This window comes from Phocoena phocoena, chromosome 3 (genome assembly GCF_963924675.1).
Source record: "Phocoena phocoena chromosome 3, mPhoPho1.1, whole genome shotgun sequence".
Lineage (NCBI taxonomy): Eukaryota > Metazoa > Chordata > Mammalia > Artiodactyla > Phocoenidae > Phocoena > Phocoena phocoena.
In genome coordinates, this window is record NC_089221.1 from 161,273,945 (window position 1) to 161,292,877 (window position 18,933).

The window sequence follows — 18,933 nt, forward strand, 5'->3', positions numbered from 1 at the left end:
TTTGACAAAATGGTCTGCTTTGGGCCTAATTGTCTTTGCTCTTCTTCACCCAATTCTCAGCTTTTGCTAAACTGGTTTTAATCCAAAATGTCTTTTTTTTTTTTTTTTTTTACTGTATTGTTTATTTGTGGCAAACTGTTGTTTTTTTTTTTTTTTTTTTGCGGTACACGGGCCTCTCACTGTTGTGGCCTCTTCCGTTGCGGAACACAGGCTCCGGACGCGCAGGCTCAGTGGCCATGGCTCACGGGCCCAGCCGCTCTGCGGCATGTGGGATCTTCCCGGATGGGGCACGAACCCGCGTCCCCTGCATCGGCAGGCGGACTCCTAACCACTGCGCCACCAGGGAAGCCCGCAAACTGGTTTTGATCAAGCCTAGCTGTCTGCCAAATGATTATTTTGGCTAACTTTGCTTCCGATTGACTTGTTTTTGACAAATTCTTTTGGATCAAACTACAGTTGACCCTTGAACAATGCAAGGGTTAGGGACGCCAACCCTCCATGCAGTCGAAAACCCATATGTGATTTTATAATTGGCCCTCCGTATCCACAATTCTGCATCCATGGATTCAACCAACCAGGGATCGTGTAGTCCTGTAGTAGTATTTATTGAAGAAATCCACATGTAAGTGGACCCGCACTGTTCAAACCCATGTTGTTCAAGGGTCAACTGTATTTGTGAACAGTTTTCCTGCTCCTGGAGGGAGGGTGGGGTGCAACTTGTCTATCAGGATATGGGGGTGGGGTGGAAGGGCCCCCAGTTGATGGAGTAGAGATTAGGAGGTAGATTCACGCTTAGACTAGAGGACTGGATTTCTCTGAAAAGGGCATGGAGAAAAGGGAGCTATTCCTTAAGGAGAAAAATGGTCATCCAATTTTGGGGGGAGGTAGCTTGTCTCTTTCCCCTGGGGGCAAATTGGAGGAAGATGTGTGTGTGTGTGTTGGGGGGGCTTTGAGAGCTGAGGTCTCCAGAGTGATATCTGTCTGGGGGCCTCTGCCCAGCTGCTCTGTCTGAGACCCTCTTCCCTCCCTGCCCACCAGCCTCTGAGTGACATTGGGGCTGGAGGAGGGCTCCAGGTAGAGGAGGAAGATGGGGAGATAAAAAGAGGAAGGAATCACAGGAGAGGAGATAAGGTTATACAAGGGGAGCAAGGGGGTGGGGGGCTCACAGTGCCCAGCTGGAGACAGGAATATTTCCTGTCTATATGCCCACTCCTCCCAGCTGAATCCTCCCACCCAGAGTCACGTTACCCACTCCCCACCAGGCAGAGCAGGACCCTCAAACAGATGTTAGTGATCAGGGGGCAGGAGGGCACAAGAGGGGTCTTGCCAGTCCTCTGGCCCCAATGTGCCAGCCACAGGCTCCCCATTTCCCTGAGCAATGGGGCGGGGGCCTCAGGGTTGCCGAGGTGTCCACCTCCCCATGGCCTCCCAGAACATCAAGTTGAGTACTTACTCTGCTGCTCACCCCAGCCAAAATAATTCCAGTTGCCTACAAAGAGAAGGGGCAGAGATAATAAAAGGGAGAAGGCAGAGGGGGAGGCATGGGGAGGGGGGCTCCCCCATCCTCCCCATCTCCTTCTCCCAGCCCAGGACCCCATCCCCTTCTGCCCTGTGTATCTTCCCCGAGTATCACTTTAACCACTGACTTGTTATACCTTCACTCACCACCCTGGGAGGAAGGCAGGATACCACCATTTTTTGACAAGACCACAGGCTTAGCCAGGAAGTAACAAAGAGGGCATTTGGACCCAGGGTTTTCCAACTCTGAAGTTTGGGGTCAGCACTCCTCATTCCTTCCCTCCCCCATCCCCCAGATAATGAAAGAAACACTGAACTGGAAATCCTCAACTTTGAAACACCCCTGTTGGGTGGGTTTTTATTTTTAATCATTCTTATCCTTTTATAGGTGAAGAGGGCTCAGAAAGGTAGAGTGAAAAGCCTAAAGTCACACAGCCTGAGCATCAGGACCAGGGAGAGAACTACATCTTCATCGCCTCATCCCCAGCATCTGGCATCTCAGAAAAACCACTTTGACCAGAATTCTGACTCCTCTGACACTTGGCTGCCTCCTTTGTGAAATGGGGGTGGTAAGACAGTCCCAAGAGAACTCAGAGGTAAACGCTGGGTGGTAGGTCTCCATTCTCAAATTGAACCCACCTCTTGCTTCAGGTCACCTGCCCAGGTGCTGTTTGTCATCTGCTCCTGCCCCCGCCGTGCCTGTCTCTGCCCCCACCACAATCCTTCAGTGACCCCATTCACCAGAGAGGGGGTTTGTAATGTCTTCAGGGCAGTGATGACCCCTCCCCAGGCAGGGAAGATAAGGGACTTTCTCCATATCACACCCCAAGTTAGGAATGAGGTCTCCCAACTGCAGTCCCTCAGCCCCTCCCTCCACCAGGTTCCATCATCACATATCCTGGGCATATGGGGGTGGGGGGAGGTGGACGACGGATACAGGGGAGACTGTGAGGGGGGGGAAAGGAGGATGCGGAAGCAGATGGAAAAGGAGAAAGAGGTTGAAGTGTGGGGTAGGGACCAATTGTCATGGGTGGGGGTTTTGTCCTGAGACTATATGATTTTCACTTCCTCCTCACTTCAGAGGACTTGGAGGGCACTTTTAGGATAAAGTCATCTAGACCCGTGGAGACCCGGTCTGGGGGCATCTGAGTGTCCACAAGAGGATAGATACTCTTGAAAATTTCTGCCTTGATGGAGGGACAATATGCAGAGAAACATGGTGATCTTCATCATAATTAATAGATGTAGCACACTGGAAAGAGAAGCAAACTTGTAATCCCTCCGACCTGGGTTCAAACCCTGGCTCTGCCTCCTGCCAGGTGTGTGACCTGGGCAAGTCACTTCTCCCCTTGGGCCTCGGCTTCTTTATCTGAATAAATGTGTTATCTGAATACATGTGTTGGCAGGATTGTCTGTCTGCACCATCTGAGTGTGGGCTGCTTGGGGGTCTGTGTTGGCCTCATGGAAGTTTGATGAATGAGTTATAAGTCCTCATCCAGGATCTAATGAATGGAATTGAAGAGTCTGCAAAGTGTTTTTCAAGCCTCCAGATGTTCTGGGTCCTTCCAAAAACCATCAGAATGCAGGGGCTGTCAGGTGCCCCTGTTTCAAAGAGAGGGGCTGTAAGGATCAGAGAGGGACCGGGACATGCCTGTGGCCACATAGTAAGGCAGGACTCAAACCCAAGTCCCAGATCCCTTTTTCTTTCCACTACACTGTGAGGGGATACTGTGTGCTCTTAGGACTCATATCTCTGGAGACGAGTGACCCATTCATTACACAGGACAGTCATGGGGTAGAGGATGGATGAGGGCTCCAGTTGAAGCCCGGGAAGGAATTGAGAAGTACTTACAACACTGGTTGCTGGGGACAGGAAGAGGCTTGTCTTGTTCATCCTGGAATGAATACTGAGGGGGAGGGAAGGAGAGAGGGTGTGTCTCAGGGCGGTGCCAGAAGCCAGGGGATCAAGATGGTCCTCTGTTCTGTTCTATCCTGACTTCCCCCACCTCCTAAATCCTCTCCCTCTGGAGAAGTATACAGACGTCCACAGAGAAAGAAAGAGGGAGAGAGGGACACAAACACAGACCATGAGAAACAGATATAGAAAAAAGAAAAAGAGACACAGATGAGGGAAAGAAACAGAAGAAAGAGAGAGGAAACGCTGACGCAGGGAGCTGAAGAAAGGTGATGAGAACTCAGGTTGGACAAAAATTTCTAACATGTGAGTGTTGCCCCTTTGCCCTCCACCTCCCACTAAAGGGTGTTCTAGCCTTGCCTGCTATTTCTTCCCTGCCCTCACCTTCTGAAGATTGTCTTCTGGGCCACACTGGGTCTTTGAACTGTGAAAATATAGAGTGTAGAAGAAGGGGGATGGCATGGAAGGACAGAGGTACAGAGGCTAGGGCTGGGAGTGGGGGAGGAGAACTTTTAAAAAAGCCTGAAAGTGTGACTCAAGGAGTTGAGGGATGAGGTGCAGAAAGGGGGTGTAAGAACTGTTACAGGGCCTCTATATCTCCTTGATGGTATTTGGTAAATACACAACTTGACTCGATTGAAATTGTCGTGTCATTGGTGGACCGTATGTTCCTTGATGCCATCATTGGTTCGAGACTGGACCACGTGGGTCAGTGATTTAGTCAGGTTACAAAGAGTTAGAGACACAGACACAGGGAAAGACAAGTGGAAAGAGAAACAGAGATAGAGAGTGGAGGACAGGGGGAGACACGGAGGGAGAGGGGGAGAGAGAGAGAGAGAGGAAGAAAAGAGCCCCCATGCCAACGCTCACCTCATCCTGGTCCCGCATGGCATTCAGCTGCTCCAGCTTCTTGGCCCAGTAGCGTGCCTCCTCCTCAGGGATGTCTGGAAGCAGAGACCTGGCCGTGAGCCTGGAAGCCCCTCCCTGCCCCTCAGCCTCCAGCCAGTGCATCCTGCAGGCCTATGGGGCTGGTCTCCAGTGGGTGGGGGGGAGGAAGGGAGGAGAGGGTGGCACCCCTGACAACCCCCGCCTCCACCACACACCCAGAACTGCCTTGGGAATGGGTGGCGGATGGGGGAGGAGCTGCATCCTAGCATTACCAGGACGGGGACATCACGGGTTCTTGGAAGGATGATGTGGGAGAACTGAGCTGCTTCCAGGAAAGGTAAAGAGGCCTCTCTGTGTCTCTGCCTTTGTTGATCTCTACATGTCTCTCTCTCTCTCTCATTTCTCTGTCTCTGTCTTTCTGCCTTTGTCTGTGTCTTCTCCACATCCAGCTCACCTCTGCAGCTTAAGACCTCACCAAGGACCAGCTAAGACAGCTCAGACCTGAGCCCCGTCGGTTGAAAAGCATTTGCAGCTCACTGGTGGCCTGCAGGAGCTGGACTGTTCTCTGCGTGCGGCAGGCGTACATCTCTGCTGACTTGCTGTAGCCCAGGAGACTCTCCTCTTGGGAGGGGGAGCCTCATCCTCAGAATAAAGTGTTGTCTGGACCCACCTAGACCTGACCATTCTCCTGGGGCTGGGTGAGGCTCCCACCCCTCCCAACCCCCTGCCACACTCACCTAAGGGCAGTTCAAAGCGGGTGTCAAGGAGGATGCGGTGGAAGGTGGGGTCTTTAGTGCCGCAGATCTCACTGTCCGCCATGATGACCTGAGAGTCCAGGGTCAGCCACTCTCCGGGGCCCTCCTGGGGTGTGGGTGGGGTAACAGGGGTCAGGGTTCCGGGTGAGGTGTGGCGGGTAACGTAGCTGCTGCACACCGACCAACAGGCTCCCTATTCTCAAGTGAAATGTCTCCCTCACCCCATCTTACCCTTACTCCAAGAGCAAGGACCATGTCCCCACTTTAGATGAGGAAACCAAGACTCAGAGAAGGAAGGTCTCAATCCAGGGCAACATGGTGGGTCCAGGGAACCCAGAAGCAGGGACCCAGAGAGAGAGACCTGTAGGGTCAGGTAGGGGCGGTCCCAGCCTTGCACAGCACTCCTCATCCCTAATGAGGGGTTATGGGGCCCCGACTTCAGATAAAAGACCTGATCTTCCCACCATTCAGGGAGGATACCCCCTGAGGGAATGAACCAGTCCCCCTTGGTTCAGGGAAGTGAGCCCTTGAGCAGGTGGGGTCCACTCTGAACCTCAGTTTCTTCATCTCTGAAATGAGAATGATACTCTGCAGAATCTTCCTTCTGCAGCCCCAGGGAAAGGCTGGCAGTGATGGGGGAGTAGTCCGGGGTCCCTTGTATAGGTCATGGTTGTCCCAGGTGACTAGGCCTTCCTCACACTTGGAGGGTCTCTGAGGAAATTTTGGGTCACCCACAAGCCTTCCTTTTGGACTCGCCTGGACTATTGTGCCTCTTTCCTCCATCTCCATTTATTCATTAAAAAATAAACCCTACCCGGTGCCTGCTCTAAGCTTGGTCCACACTGGGCAATGCCTGAGAAGCCCACAGTCACAGGAGATAGAGCCTGACACAGACACCCGCAACACCATGAAGCAAGGGCCAGGCCAGAAGGAGGGAGGGGAGGTGAGGAATCCAGGCGGAAATTAGGGAGGGCTTCCTGGAGGAGAGGGCATGGGAGCTGGGCTTAAGGGTGATGGAAAGGAGGACCCTTGAAACCCAGGGAACAGCATATGTGAAAGTTCAGAAGCTATCCCTGGGCCCTGTGAGGAGTGTAGGTTGAGGTGTGGGGGAAATAAGGCTGGCAAAGTGGGTTGGTGCCGTCTGGAAGGCCTCCCAAGGGTGATGGGCAGGGAGGGCAGGATTGGATCTTAGGTGCCAAGTGGAGAGGGTGAAATTTAAGGCCAGGAGGTTAGAGAGGAGGTCAAGGTTATTTTCTTTGGGACTGGTGTAAACTCCCTGATGCCCATCTGGGCACAAAGTGCTAGTTGATTGCAATATCCCTTCTCCTTTCATCCATAGGGATGCATTTCTAGCTGGACCCAGGGCTATGCAGCTTAAGACTACATTTTCCAGAATCCCTTGCAGGTAGGTGGTGCCACATGACAGTTCTGACCAATGAAAGCCAGCTTCCAGTTTGGGCCCTTAATTAGGAGTGCAAACCCCTTCCCTTGTTATCTTTCCCTCCCCTGACTGGAATGCACATGTAATGGTAATCCTTGAGCAGCCATCTTGGGCCATGAGGTGGAAGCCACATGAGAAGAAAGGCAGAGCGACAAGATGGAGGGAGTTTAAACCCTGTCGACTGGAGCTGCCACTGCAGCCCTGGATGTCTACATGAACATTGTTAGGGGATGGAGATAGATGTCCATCTTGTTTAGACCACTGGTCTCTGGGCCCCTCCCAGGCACTCCTATCCAACCCTCATCCCACCACTCACTTCGTTGGACTGGCGGATGGTCCGCAGAGGGATCCACACAGTGCCCACCATCGTGTCCCAGATGAGACCCTTGTTCCATACCTCCACCGTCAGCCCCAAATCCAGGCGGTTAATTTCGCTGTGGAGAGAGGTAATGAAGACTCAGAAAAGTCAGTTCACTCGCCTTTGGACACATGACCAATTAGAATTCAAACCCAGGCCTGGGTGAGTCCTAGTCAGGAAGGTAACACAGTAGTTCTTGTTTTACAGAGGGGAAACTGAGGCCAGAGGACTAAGTTACATGCTCAGGGTATCACAGCAGAACCAGGATTCCAAGCTGAGAAAGAAGGAATGGGGACAGGTGTCACATGTCTCCTGTAACCCCAAATCACCTGGCCCTTCCTCTAGCCCTCAGACCCTGAGAATGCTGGTTAAGTGAGGAAGAGGCTCAAATGCCCTCCATGGCTCCCTATTACCCCAAGATAAGGGCATTTGTGGTGTCTCCATCCTTCCCAGTGTCATCTCTAGCCAATCATATGAGGACACCCTTGAACATATGAATGATTACACCTCTAAGCACTTTCCCTGCAGGCTCCATCCTGGAAATATGCAGATTTGGTAGTAAACCTTGGTGAAAGTCCAATTCACTGAATCTACCAATTTACCAAAGGTTTATCTTAAGGAATGTTCTTGAATATATCTGTTGACCATGACCCGGTCATTCAGTAACTGGCTTTAGGGGGAGTTGGGGACCACTCTGTCCTGCCCCCTTCACATTTTCCTAGAACTGTAGAGCCAGCTCCTTTCTTCCTTCGCCAAGTGCTCCTCTGCTCCAGAATCCCAGCTCTGGATTCCCTCATGGCCTCCACTAGTGACAGTCCCCAGCCAGGCTCTGCTCAGGGGTCGAGGGCTGCCTGGATCCAAATCCCAGCTCTGCCAGGTACAGGCTGTATGACACTGAGCAGGTAGCTTTGTCCCTCTGGTCCTCTGTTTCCTCATCTGTAAAATGAGGATTATGTTAGCACCCTCCCTCCCAGGGTTATAAGCAAAATCGATTTAATCAAAGCCTTAGAAGAAGGCATGGCACACGTTGGCCATCATCAGAGTAGGTGGGATGTAATAGGAGGCCCTGAGTAGCTCCAGGTTGAGGGGAGGGTCCAGGTCATGAATTCATTCAGCTATTAGACAAATATTTATCGAGCACCTGTTGTGTGCCAGGCTCTGTGCTTGGCATGGAGATCACAGTGGGGGCAGAGACCAATAGGGCCTTACCCACGTGGAGCTCAAAGTCCAGGGGAAGGGGCCAGAAAGGTGTCAAAAATCACACAAATGAATAGAATAACAATTGGTGGCAAGGCCTGAAATTACTGTTCAATTGCAGCTTGAGGGTGGTGGTCAGGGAAGACTTCCCTGAGGAGGTGACACAGCTGAGACCCAAAGGACAGAGGGAGTCAGCTGGGATGGGGAGAGAGGGGGAAAGAAGAACAAGAGCAAAGGTCCTGGAGCAGGAACAAGCTGGACATGTTGGAGGAACAGTGCAGAGGTGGGTGTATCTGGGGCAGGTGAGACAGGAGAGATGAAGCAAGATACTGGTGTGAGGTCACAGGGGCCGGGCCTTGGGGGGCTGTAGGGACGGATATGGGTTTTGCTCTCAGGTTGATGAGCCACAAGCCCCAGGCAAGTTTGGAGAGTGACCGGATGTGATTTGCAATTTTAAAAATATCCTCCTTGCTGCCTAGAGAACAGATTGCAGGAGGTGGATGGCAGCAGGAGGCCAGGGTGGAGGCTGGCGGGCAGAGGGGACTTGGCTGGTGGCCTCGGAGATAAAGGGAAGCGATTGGATTCGGGAAGCGCGTTGGAGACAAAGCTGATGGCTGGACACAAGGCTGAAGGAAGAGCGAAGGGAGTCCCAGACGACACCCGGGTGTCCGGCTGTGCCCTGCAGGGCCAGCAAAGTGCCTGGCTGTGCCAGGGGGTGTGGCCATTCAGGTCCAGTCGCTGTGACTCACAACATGAAATCCTGCTCCCAGCTGGGCTGGCTGCCCCGTACGGCAATGGTCGTGCTCTTGACATTCTGCACCTTCAGGGTCACATACGTATTGAATTTCTCTGTGGCAGTGAGAGAAGAGGTCAGTGCAAGGGCTCAGGGACTCCCCCATACACCTTTCCAAGCTCTCGATAACACCCCTATGATCCCTCAGGGGCCGTGAGTTCTTGGGCCCACCCCAGGTCCAACACCCTGAGGTGCTTCTGTGCCTCCACTCCCAGACCAGCCCCCAGAGCCCCACCCCCAGCCCCTCAGAGCACTAGGGAGGGGCCTTGGTGCAGGGAGATGTGGAATTTTGGGATACCTAATCCTGATGCTTAGGAATGACTACGTCTAATGTGCTTGGACATAGGAAACTTCCTTTGCCTCTCTGAACCTCACTTTTCTCACCTGCAGCCTAATGTAAGTGTCCCCACCCTATCTCTTAGGATCCTGGGAAGCACCATTGGCTCAGGGTGAGCCCCACTCCCACTGGAGTCTTCAGGGGATGGCTGGGAAGACTGCTGGGACCCTAGAGCAAGTCTGACATGCTCTGTGATGCTCAGCAGACATAGAGCCCAAGTTCCCCGTCCCTGGCTCAGACACCCTCTCCCATCTCTCCAAGAGACGGACAGACAGACATATAACACAGGAGAGGACAGGAATAGAAGCCACTTACCTTGGGCACCATCAAACTTGGCTTTTTTGACTGTGGAGAGAGACAGAGAGAGGGAAGGGAGACGGGGAGAGAGTTGGGGAGGAGAGAAAGAGACACAGAGAGACACGTGAAAAGAGAGACATAATGAGAGAGGAGAGAGATACAGAAAGAAAGAGACAGAGAGAAGAGAGGCAAAAAATAGAGAACAAAAGAGGCCAATAAAGAGACCGAACAGATTTAAAAAACAAAACAAAACAAAACAACCACAAAAAAAAAAACACAAGATAAAGACAGAGGCAAAATCAGAGACAGAGGCAAAGACAATGAGAGGAAGAGAAATAGGGAGAGGAGGGAGGCAGGGATGAGAGGGAGAGAGAGAGAAACCATCAGACAGATGAGCACAGGCAGACCTGGGGTGGAAGGAAGTTTGGACCTTGGGAGCAGTCCATGTCCCACCCTCCTCCCCATCAAACTCCCTTAGAGCTCCCTCCCTCCAGTTGTGACTTCACCAAAATTGAAAAAGATTCAAAAGAAGAAGCTGGGCAGGTGGCAGGAGAGGCTTCTTACAGGAAGTCCTCCAGGATTGCTTCAGAAGGAGGAGGGGAGTTGGGGAGGAGGAAGTAGGGGAGAAAGGAGAAAACAACAGCCAATGATTCCCATCCGCCTGTTAGACCAGTGAGACTTCTCCGCGAATTGTCCAGCTCAGCCTGTCCTCCTGAATGCTTCCAGGGTTTAGAGTCTCATATTCAAAGGGGACTGGGCGAGGTGGGAAAAAACAACCCAGAGAGCTGACTCCATAGTGCACATAGAGATATCCCAGTCCTGGCCAGTAGGTTGCTAGAGCTTGTCCAGCCCAACCTGCCGGTGAAAGGTGCAACCCAAATATACCTCAGGGTTCCACGTGGTCCAGTCTCTTCGTATTTCACGTAACCCCACAACCCCAAGTGATTCAAAGCAATTCCACTCTTTACTAGATTTTCTCACAGGACATTAAACTTTCCCTTTCGGGCTTCCCTGGTGGCGCAGTGGTTGAGAGTCCGCCTGCCGATGCAGGGGACACGGGTTCGTGCCCTGGTTTGGGAAGATCCCACATGCCGCGGAGCGGCTGGTCCCGTGAGCCATGGCCGCTGAGCCTGCGCGTCTGGAGCCTGTGCTCCGCAACGGGAGAGGCCACAACAGTGAGAGGCCCGCGTATCGCAAAAAAAAAAAAAAAAAACTTTCCCTTTCATTACCTCTCAAACTCTGCATCTGCCCCCAATGCATTTCTCTACCATTACTCTCTACTCCCACCTGAAACCTGCTCCCAAACTGAGACCTCTCGATTTCTATATTTCTTCTCCCTTTAACATTTTCAAATGAATATTTTTGTTTGAGTAGGCAATACACCCACATTTTACAAAATCCAGAGCAACTGAAAGATCGTACAATGAAGATAAGGCTTTTTCGACTCCAGCTCTCACTCTCCCTCCTGGATGCAATCAACAGTACCAATTCCTTATGGTACTAGAGATGCATCGGCAATCATGTGCACATGTGCATTATTTTATTTCCTACACAAATGGTAGCATTCTACACCCTCTGCAGAACCTTTCTTTTTCTCAGTATGTCTTAAAGAGGGTGTGCAAGTAAGTTGAAGGATAAATTCCTAGAATCAGAATTGCGTTTCTATTCTTTCTTCTTTTTTTTTGAGAGTCAAGTTCAGCCTTTTTCTGGGCAAGTGCCACAGCCTCCTATCTGGGATCCAGCCTCCCATATGGGGTTCATTTCTCTGTCCTCACCACTTGAATTTCTTCCTCAAAAAAGCACCTGAATGGAGCCAGTGAAGAGAGAATTCTCATCAAGGGTGGGGGAAGTAGAGTGGTTCTAAACACTTGTCAGTAAATACTATTTGTTCCTGTTGCAGACAGACGACTGTGGGGAGGATGAGGTTGGAGGTGGGGATTGATGCCCAGAAGCACTGAGTGAGCTCCCCAGAGTTGCAGAGCAGAAGAGGGAATGAGTGCCTTCCTATGCCAACACCGCCACCACCCCAAGACCCAGATTTTAAATGCAAATTGGTTGGGCATTATGCCCGCCATACCTGGGTTTGGGTTTGGGAGGTAGAATGCAGATAGAGCCCTTGACTGGTCATCGGGAAAGGTGAGCCCTTGTTCAGCACGGAGTCATGTGGAGCTGGGTTCAGATTATGGTGCTGTGTGACCCTGGGCAAGTGAACCCCCCTCTCTGGGCTTCCATTCTGTCTCTCTTTCCCCCACATCCAAAATCAGTCATCAAGCCCTGTCTTCCCCACCTTCTCACTCAAGGCACGTGACTGCACATGCAAAAGTCCCTTTCTTGCGGGAGAGGGTCCCTACCCCTGTCCCACATGCCCCCTCTCATAGCCTCAGCCCCACCCAGACCACAGAGAGCTCAGCCACCCAGCCCCTCATCTCTGGGACTGAGTGAGGCTCATGGGCACTTAGGACTGTGTCCAGCAGTAGCTCCAGGCCTCCCTCCTGGGGAACCTCCAGCTTGCAAACCTGATGACTCTGTTAAGGGGGAGGAGGGTGTAGGGGGAGGGCGGGGAGGGAGAATGATGGGAGAGACAGAGAGGCTCAGAAAGGCACATACATGGAGGGACCAACATGAGGAGAGAAAGGAGAAGGAGGAAGTAAGAAGTGAGGGGAGATAAGACATGATAGTCAGAGACACAGAGAGACACACAGATTTTCACTAGGGAGGGCAGGCAGGGAAGATGTTGCAGAGAGGAGAGGCAGGATTGGGAGAGAAAAGCTGGGGGTGGGAACCAGAGGGGAGGTAGGTGCCAGGCCCTGGGAGATCTGAGGGACTCACTGGGGTATGACCGAACCTGGGCTCCACTCTGCAACTCCCTTTCTGTGTCCCTTTTTTGCAGACCAGGGGCAGAGCTCAGAAGGGAAGCCAGTTGTCCAAGGTCTGTCGTCCATCCTCTCCTCTAGGGAGGAGGTCTCTCCCTGTCTCCTTCCTTCCGATTCTGTTTCTCTCCACCCCTGTCATTCCCTTGTCACGTCTTTCTGTCTCTCTTCTTCCCTTCCTCCCTCTGCCTCTGTCTTTCTTTTTCCCAGTCCCTTATCTCTCCCCCTTTCCTTCTCCCTAAGTCTCTCTGGGCCAGAGGGTAATGGGCTCAGTTGGGGTCCACAAGAAGTGGGAGATTGCCGGAGAGCTCTAGCTCTAAGAGTGAGCCCCCGGGCCCCTTCAGAGAGTTCAGGGTGAGGACGTCAATATATGTTCATCACTGGGGACTCAGAGCGGGGAGGGGCAGACTCAGGGTGGGAGACGGGGCTCAGAGAAGAATGGGGAGTCAGGGAAGGAGCCTCAGAGTAGGAAGCTCATGGCGGGGAATAGGGTGTGCGATAAGGAGGAGGGGGGTAGGGGACTAAGGGAAGGGGGCTCGGAGAGCTTGGAGGAGGCTCATGACGGGGGAGGGGACTCAGGAAGGGTGGGTGGCCTCAGGGAAGGGGCTCGGGGCATAAGAGGGCTTGGAGGTAGGGGCTCGGGGTGGGGGGCGGATGGGGCTCAGAGAAAGAGCCGAGTCTCTCTCTGCCTCTCTCTTCCCCGTCAGCAAGAGGAACCCGAGTCATTGTCGCCTTCACCGCCGTCATCGTCATCACATCTCCGCCCCGCTGCCTTCCTCTTGCCTGCGGTATCGGGGTCACCAGGGCGGAAGCGCCGCCCCTCCTTCGCGAGCTCCTGGTCACAAGCACGAAGCTATTTATAACGTGGGCGCGGAGGGCGTGAGCGACGCGACTGCGGGGAGTGCTGAGTGGGGGAGGTGCCCACTGACGGGCGGGCAGGAGATACCGCGTCACGCCAGGTCAGCAGACTGCGCGGCCTCCCCGGTCCCCGCCCACCCCCCGCCCCCATCAGCGCTGACTGATTAATGTGGTCGCACAGGCAGTTGTGGCCCAGGGCAGAATCGGTGGAAGTGAGAGCAGGGGCTCATTGGCGCTGCCAGGCTCTGGGCTTCAGTTTCTGCATCTGGGAAATGGGGCAAGGCAAGCATAGTTGGTCTCACTTTCTTCTCCCCTTTCTCTTCTCTTCTTCTTCCTTCCTCTTCCTCCCTCTCCCCTTTCTTCTTCATTATTATTAACATCAGCATTATTATACTGTTATTACTACTATGATTATAATTACCATTACTTGTATCATTACTATTTTTATTATTTGGTTGAGTTCGAAGTGTGCTCCTGGCCTGGACGACCCTGGATACTAATTGAGGTAGACTCCAGTCCTCGGGGCATCTGGTCCATAATCTGCCAGTCCTGGGAGTGGGAGTGGGGGAATAGAGAACTCCAGCCATCGGGGGAAGCGGCTGAAAGCCCACCCACAGGACATGCTTATCAGGTGTCAGAAGACACTACAAGTGGTGGAAGGAAAGAATAGAGAATTCAGAAATAGATTCTAGGATGTTTGGTATTTTAATATGTGATGTCGATAGCAGACAAGGGCTTTGGGGTAAGGATATTGGTCTCTCTGGCTTTGCATCTGGGAGAGAATAAATGAGGACTCTCATACTCCATGGACAGAAATAAGCCAGGGCCAGACTGAAGCCTTAGATGTAAAAAACACACCAAGAAACTTGACAGATATTCTGTCTGTGTTGTTTACCAGGTACCACTTAGAACTAGGCCTGGCATATAGTAGGTGCCCATTAAATCGTGTTCACTGAAGGAATGACGTCATTGCCTCCTCCAGCAGCCCTACGCGAAGACGGGGTCCCGCGGAGCGGGCGCTGTCCACTGTGCTGAACTCAGCGGCTCCTTCCGGAACTGTCCACGGTGCTGAACTTTTCATCCCTGCCCACGTACCTCCAAAGAGTTGGCACCTCTTTTGCGCCCTATGTGTTACTGAGCCCTCCTCAGGCCTGAGAACGCAGTGAGCTCTCAGGAAATGTCCTACACTCACGAACCTCTTTCCAGAAAGCTTTTAGTCCCCATTAATAAAAACACCATCACAGATTTCTCCTGTCTTTGGCTCACACTTACTGACCCTTTCCACAAGCCAGGCATCATGCCAAGTTCTCTGCGTGCCTCATATGACTGGAGAGTTCCAGAAAACCTAGGCAGCGTGCACTACTAGTGTGCCCATTTTACAGATGGACAGACTGAGGAAGGAAGAAGATATGGGACTTTTCCGGACGTGGTGGATTTAGGGATTCAAACCCAGACCTCCTGGACTCAGGATGTCCTGGTTCACACCTCACAAAGGAAGCTCATTGTGTGTGGGAGGCAAGTGAGGTGCAAGATATGGAGGCTAAGATTGCAGCCCTGAAGATGAATCAGAGCCAACACCAGAGGCATCCTATGAGGTTGTTGAGAGCAAAGATCAGATGCAGACCCCCCTGGCCGTGTGGTATCAGAAACAGTAAGAGACAGAGGGATTTGCGAAGCCTTCCTGGGAGAGGGGCAGGGGAAAAGCCATGATGAATGGGGAGATCGTGATATGTCTGTTTGCTGAGTGGATGAAGGAAAAAGGGGATCCAGGACAGATTCTCACCCTGTGGTAGGGTGTCCGGGTTCTGGGGGCTGAGGGGAGGCTCGACTTTCACTTTTCACTCCCAGTAGGCTGTGGAGTCAGGCAGCTTCCCTTTGTCTCTGTGGCACCAGGCAAGCTGTTGAATCTCCCAGAGCCTCAGTTTCCCTCATCTCTAAAATGGGTTGCTCTGAGGATTAAAGAGGGCAATGGGCATAAAAGTCCTCAACATTGTGCCTATAGAGTGCTGGATAGATGGGGCTTGTTGTAGGTATTACTATTAGTTGTGCGGTAAACTCACTCTCAAACACATTTGCTAATTTATATGCAATATTCAGTCATCAAATATTTATGGAACACTTTAAACATTGAGTGGCCTGGCAAAATGTCATGATGCACATAGGAAAGTCTAGAACCAAATCCCTGCCACCACGCTTTTAGGCTTGCTGTGCCTTCCACCTAGAGCATGGTCTCCCTTCTGCTCAGTTCTCCCTCATCTTCTGAGACTCAGGCAAATGGTGATGATGGGAACAGGGTAGGCTTCCCAGAGGAAGAGAGCCATAGAAACGCTCCTCTCCATCTCCCGCAGCCTTTCCCCATCTCTCCCACTCTGACCCCGCCGGCATGAGGCCAGGAGTAAGGCTTGGTCCCCAGAGCCAGGAACAGTGCCTGATATATAGTGGGTGCTCAATGCTTGCGGAGTAAATATATGAATGAATTCACAAAGGAACAAGGTGGCACTTGCTGTTAGCAGCCTCAGAACTCTGCCAAGACTTAGCAAGCGGATTAAGGTGGGGGCGGGGGCAATGGGACTCCACATAGATAAAGAGATGAGAGGCGGCAGAGACAAGGTCTGTACAGGGTGGTCTCCCATGTGCTAGTGCAGGATATGCACACAAGAACTTACATTTGTGTGTTCTTGAATGTGTATTTGCTCATGTTACCAGGGCAGGCAAGGGAGTGTATATGGGCGTATGTGCACATGTGTAGAGGGACATGTACTCATGTGTACCATCTGAGTGCAGGTGAGGGTCTGCACGTATGTGCTGGGGAGTGGGGTGTGACTGTATGTGGGACATGCCGGTTTGTGTGAGCTTAGGTACGTGCAGGTTTTTGAGTGATATGTTAGGTAGGGACACATGTTGGGGTGTGTGATATGCAGTTGTATAGCCTGTGTATTTTTGTGGGGACAATGTCTATGGCGCAGGGTGACTGTGTCCAGTATATATGTATGTGTGTGTGTTCAAATGGGCATGTGAACCTGTACACGTGTCCATGAATGTGCAGTCAGAGGCAAGTGGTCTTCATAGAGACTTGGTGAATTCTGAGCATTTCTGTCCATGCAAGGCAAGTCTGGGTTTGAACGTACCAGTCCAAGTGTATGCAGATGTGGGCAATCATGGGTGCGTCCCTGGCTCGGGAGCAGGTATTTCCTCAACTCTAAGGATAAACTCAGATCCAAGAAAAGCCCTCTCAGCCTAGTTGCCTTGCTCCCTCTTCTTTCCCCCTCAGCCCTCAAGGTCTCCCACTCTGGGCATCTCCCCCACACTTCTCAGCATTTCCCTCTCCCCACTTCTCCCGATCTCCCTGCACCCAGCCTCTCCCAGCATCCACTGCTCCCTTTACACCTCAGGGCTCTACCTCCCACCTCATCCCAAGTCTTGCTCTTCCCAGCGACACCCCTCTACTCAGCTGGTGACTCCTCTATAAGTTCCACAAAATCATCCAACACTGTTCCTCCCCTAGGCCTCCGATTTAGGAAGCCTCACCCCTCTTACTGCCTCCGCTTCACACCACCCCTGCAGCCAAGACTTCAGTGTGCATCAGAGTTAAGGGTGAGATTCTAGAGAAGCCCAACTCCGAAGACGGGGGTGAGGAGCAGAGGAGAGCAAGCTTGGAGGAGCCAGCCAGCAACCCACATGCCCCCTCCTCCAGTGCTATCCCCTCCCAAGTGTTGGGCAGCTCAGGGAATGGGGAGGGGCCAGGAGGGGGATTGGACGTTCACCTCCCCCTCCCCTTGGGCCTAGTCTGTGAGGGGTTCATGGGGGTCCACTCCACCTCCTGACTCCCCTAATCCCCTAGGCTAGGGGCTGAATGAGTTGACTTTTGATCTTACTGGCCCTTCTCCCACCATCAGCCCCGACCGTTGGGAACGAGCTCAAGGAAAGGAGGCCCCTGTCCCTTTAAGAACACCCGCGTCCACGCCGGCCCAGCCCCGCGCGAGCAGCACACGGGAAGCCACCGCGGCGGGGAGCGGGCGGGCGGGGCTGGGTTTGTGAATGGAGAGGCACAGGAGGAGGGGGGAGGGGGAGGGGCAGTGGGGGATGTTCCCGGCTCCTGGGCCTGCCCACCCGGGTCCAGGAGGAGGCTGGGGTTCATATCTCCCTCCCTCTATCTCTCTCTCTCTTTCTCTCTCTCTCTCTCTGTCTTTCTCTCTCTCTCCCAATTTTTCTCTCTTTCACACACACACACACACACACACACACACACACACACACATACACAAACAGCACACTCCCGGCTGCCTGAGATCTCCCTAAGCCTGTCATCTCAGGCTTGGCGGATACACCCCTTCTCCCACCCCAGTCCTTCTTGAAGGGAGTAGAGGCGAAAGGGGTGGACCCCAACCCTTAAAACCTAAGGTTGAGACCTCTATAAACCTTGAGCCCTGTTTCACCACCACCCCTACCGCCAAGGTTCCCTGCTAAGAACTCAGAATTGCCCCAGACGCCTTGGTCCAGGTGGGCTGGCTTCTCCCCAACCCTGTCTCAGGGGTGGGGGGGGGGCAGTCATGCCCCTCCCGAGTCTCTTTCCCTCCACCCACCCCAACGCCGAAGGTGGGCCTGGGCGTGGGCCTCGATGCAGATGGCGTTCCGGCCCCAAAATAGCTCCACCCCACCTCTCTTTTCCTCCCTCCAGCGCAAAGTGGGTGAGGTGAGGATGGGTCGTGAGGGGTGCAGGGTGGTACTGCACTTCCATAGGGTCGGCTCCCTGCGGAGAAGGCCGAATTTGCATGCGGAGGGACCAGAGAGGGCGGGGAGGGGGAGGCCCTCGGGCGACTGCCCCAGCCTCCACTAGAGAAGGCAAAGAGTTAACCGGAAAAGTGCCCCCAGACCCCCCAATCACAGCCCTCTCATAATGCTGGAAGGGGTCTCCCCCACCCCAGTCCTCTCCACTCCCAGGGTGAGGGATACCTAGAGCTCACGGTAGTCCTAATGACCAAGCCCCTCTACCCAGATCTTACACGCTCAGGGCTTGGAGACCGCTCCCCCTGCACTCCTCTCCGAATTCCGAGCCCTGCCTGCAGCCCAGCTCACAGCCCAAGACTCCTTCCAAGCACCCTGCAGGATTCATTTGAACTACCCAGCCCGGCTCCTTCCACACGAACCCGCTAATAACCTGTTCTACACAGACGACCCAATCTAGACCGTTTCCAAATGGAGCCTCAGACCCCTGCCCGCGTCCACACGGGCCTCCGCATTCAGCCGTGTCCACACGACTCCAGTAGCGGCAACCAGGACCCCCTTAGAGCCCAGCTGCATCTACACTGATCACCCTCTCAGGCGCCCCGACGCGTCTACAAGGGCTACCCCCTCAAAACCCAGCCGCGTGTACTCGGGTCACCCCATCAGGAGCCCAGCAGCATCCACACGGACCCCGAGCCCAGTACTGGTCCACATCGGTTCCCCGCCCTGCAGCCTCGCCTCTTACCTCCAACGCATAGTAGAGACATGTCTCCAGAGTCGCCGGCGGGCCGGCTCTGTCAGGTCGGCGTTAGCTGCCGCTGGGTTGGGGCATGGCGGGGGCTGCAGCCCGCGCTCAGCTCACGCCGGGGCCCGGCCTCCGCCGCCTGCCATCTTGGTTCAGCACCGGGGGCGCGGACAGCTCCTGACGTGGTGCTGATGCGGGGCTGGTGGGCGGAGCCTGATGGGGCGCGGGTGCTGCAA

General features: G+C 53.4%; 1 protein-coding gene across 4 annotated transcripts in view; it reads right to left on the reverse strand.

Moving 5' to 3' along the window:
- The window catches only part of UNC13A (unc-13 homolog A), a 63,032-nt gene extending 44,313 nt beyond the window's left edge, over positions 1-18,719 (reverse strand). For all 4 annotated transcript variants that reach the window (XM_065874700.1, XM_065874701.1, XM_065874698.1 and 1 more), the window contains exons 1-8: positions 18,698-18,719; positions 9,518-9,547; positions 8,822-8,921; positions 6,834-6,951; positions 5,059-5,182; positions 4,304-4,377; positions 3,371-3,425; positions 1,454-1,489 (exon numbers count right to left, since the gene is read on the reverse strand). In XM_065874700.1, coding sequence (XP_065730772.1) covers positions 1,454-1,489; positions 3,371-3,425; positions 4,304-4,377; positions 5,059-5,182; positions 6,834-6,951; positions 8,822-8,921; positions 9,518-9,547; positions 18,698-18,719 — 559 coding nt within the window. The remainder of the gene's footprint in view (positions 1-1,453; positions 1,490-3,370; positions 3,426-4,303; positions 4,378-5,058; positions 5,183-6,833; positions 6,952-8,821; positions 8,922-9,517; positions 9,548-18,697) is intronic.
- Between the last annotated feature and the right edge of the window lie 214 nt (positions 18,720-18,933).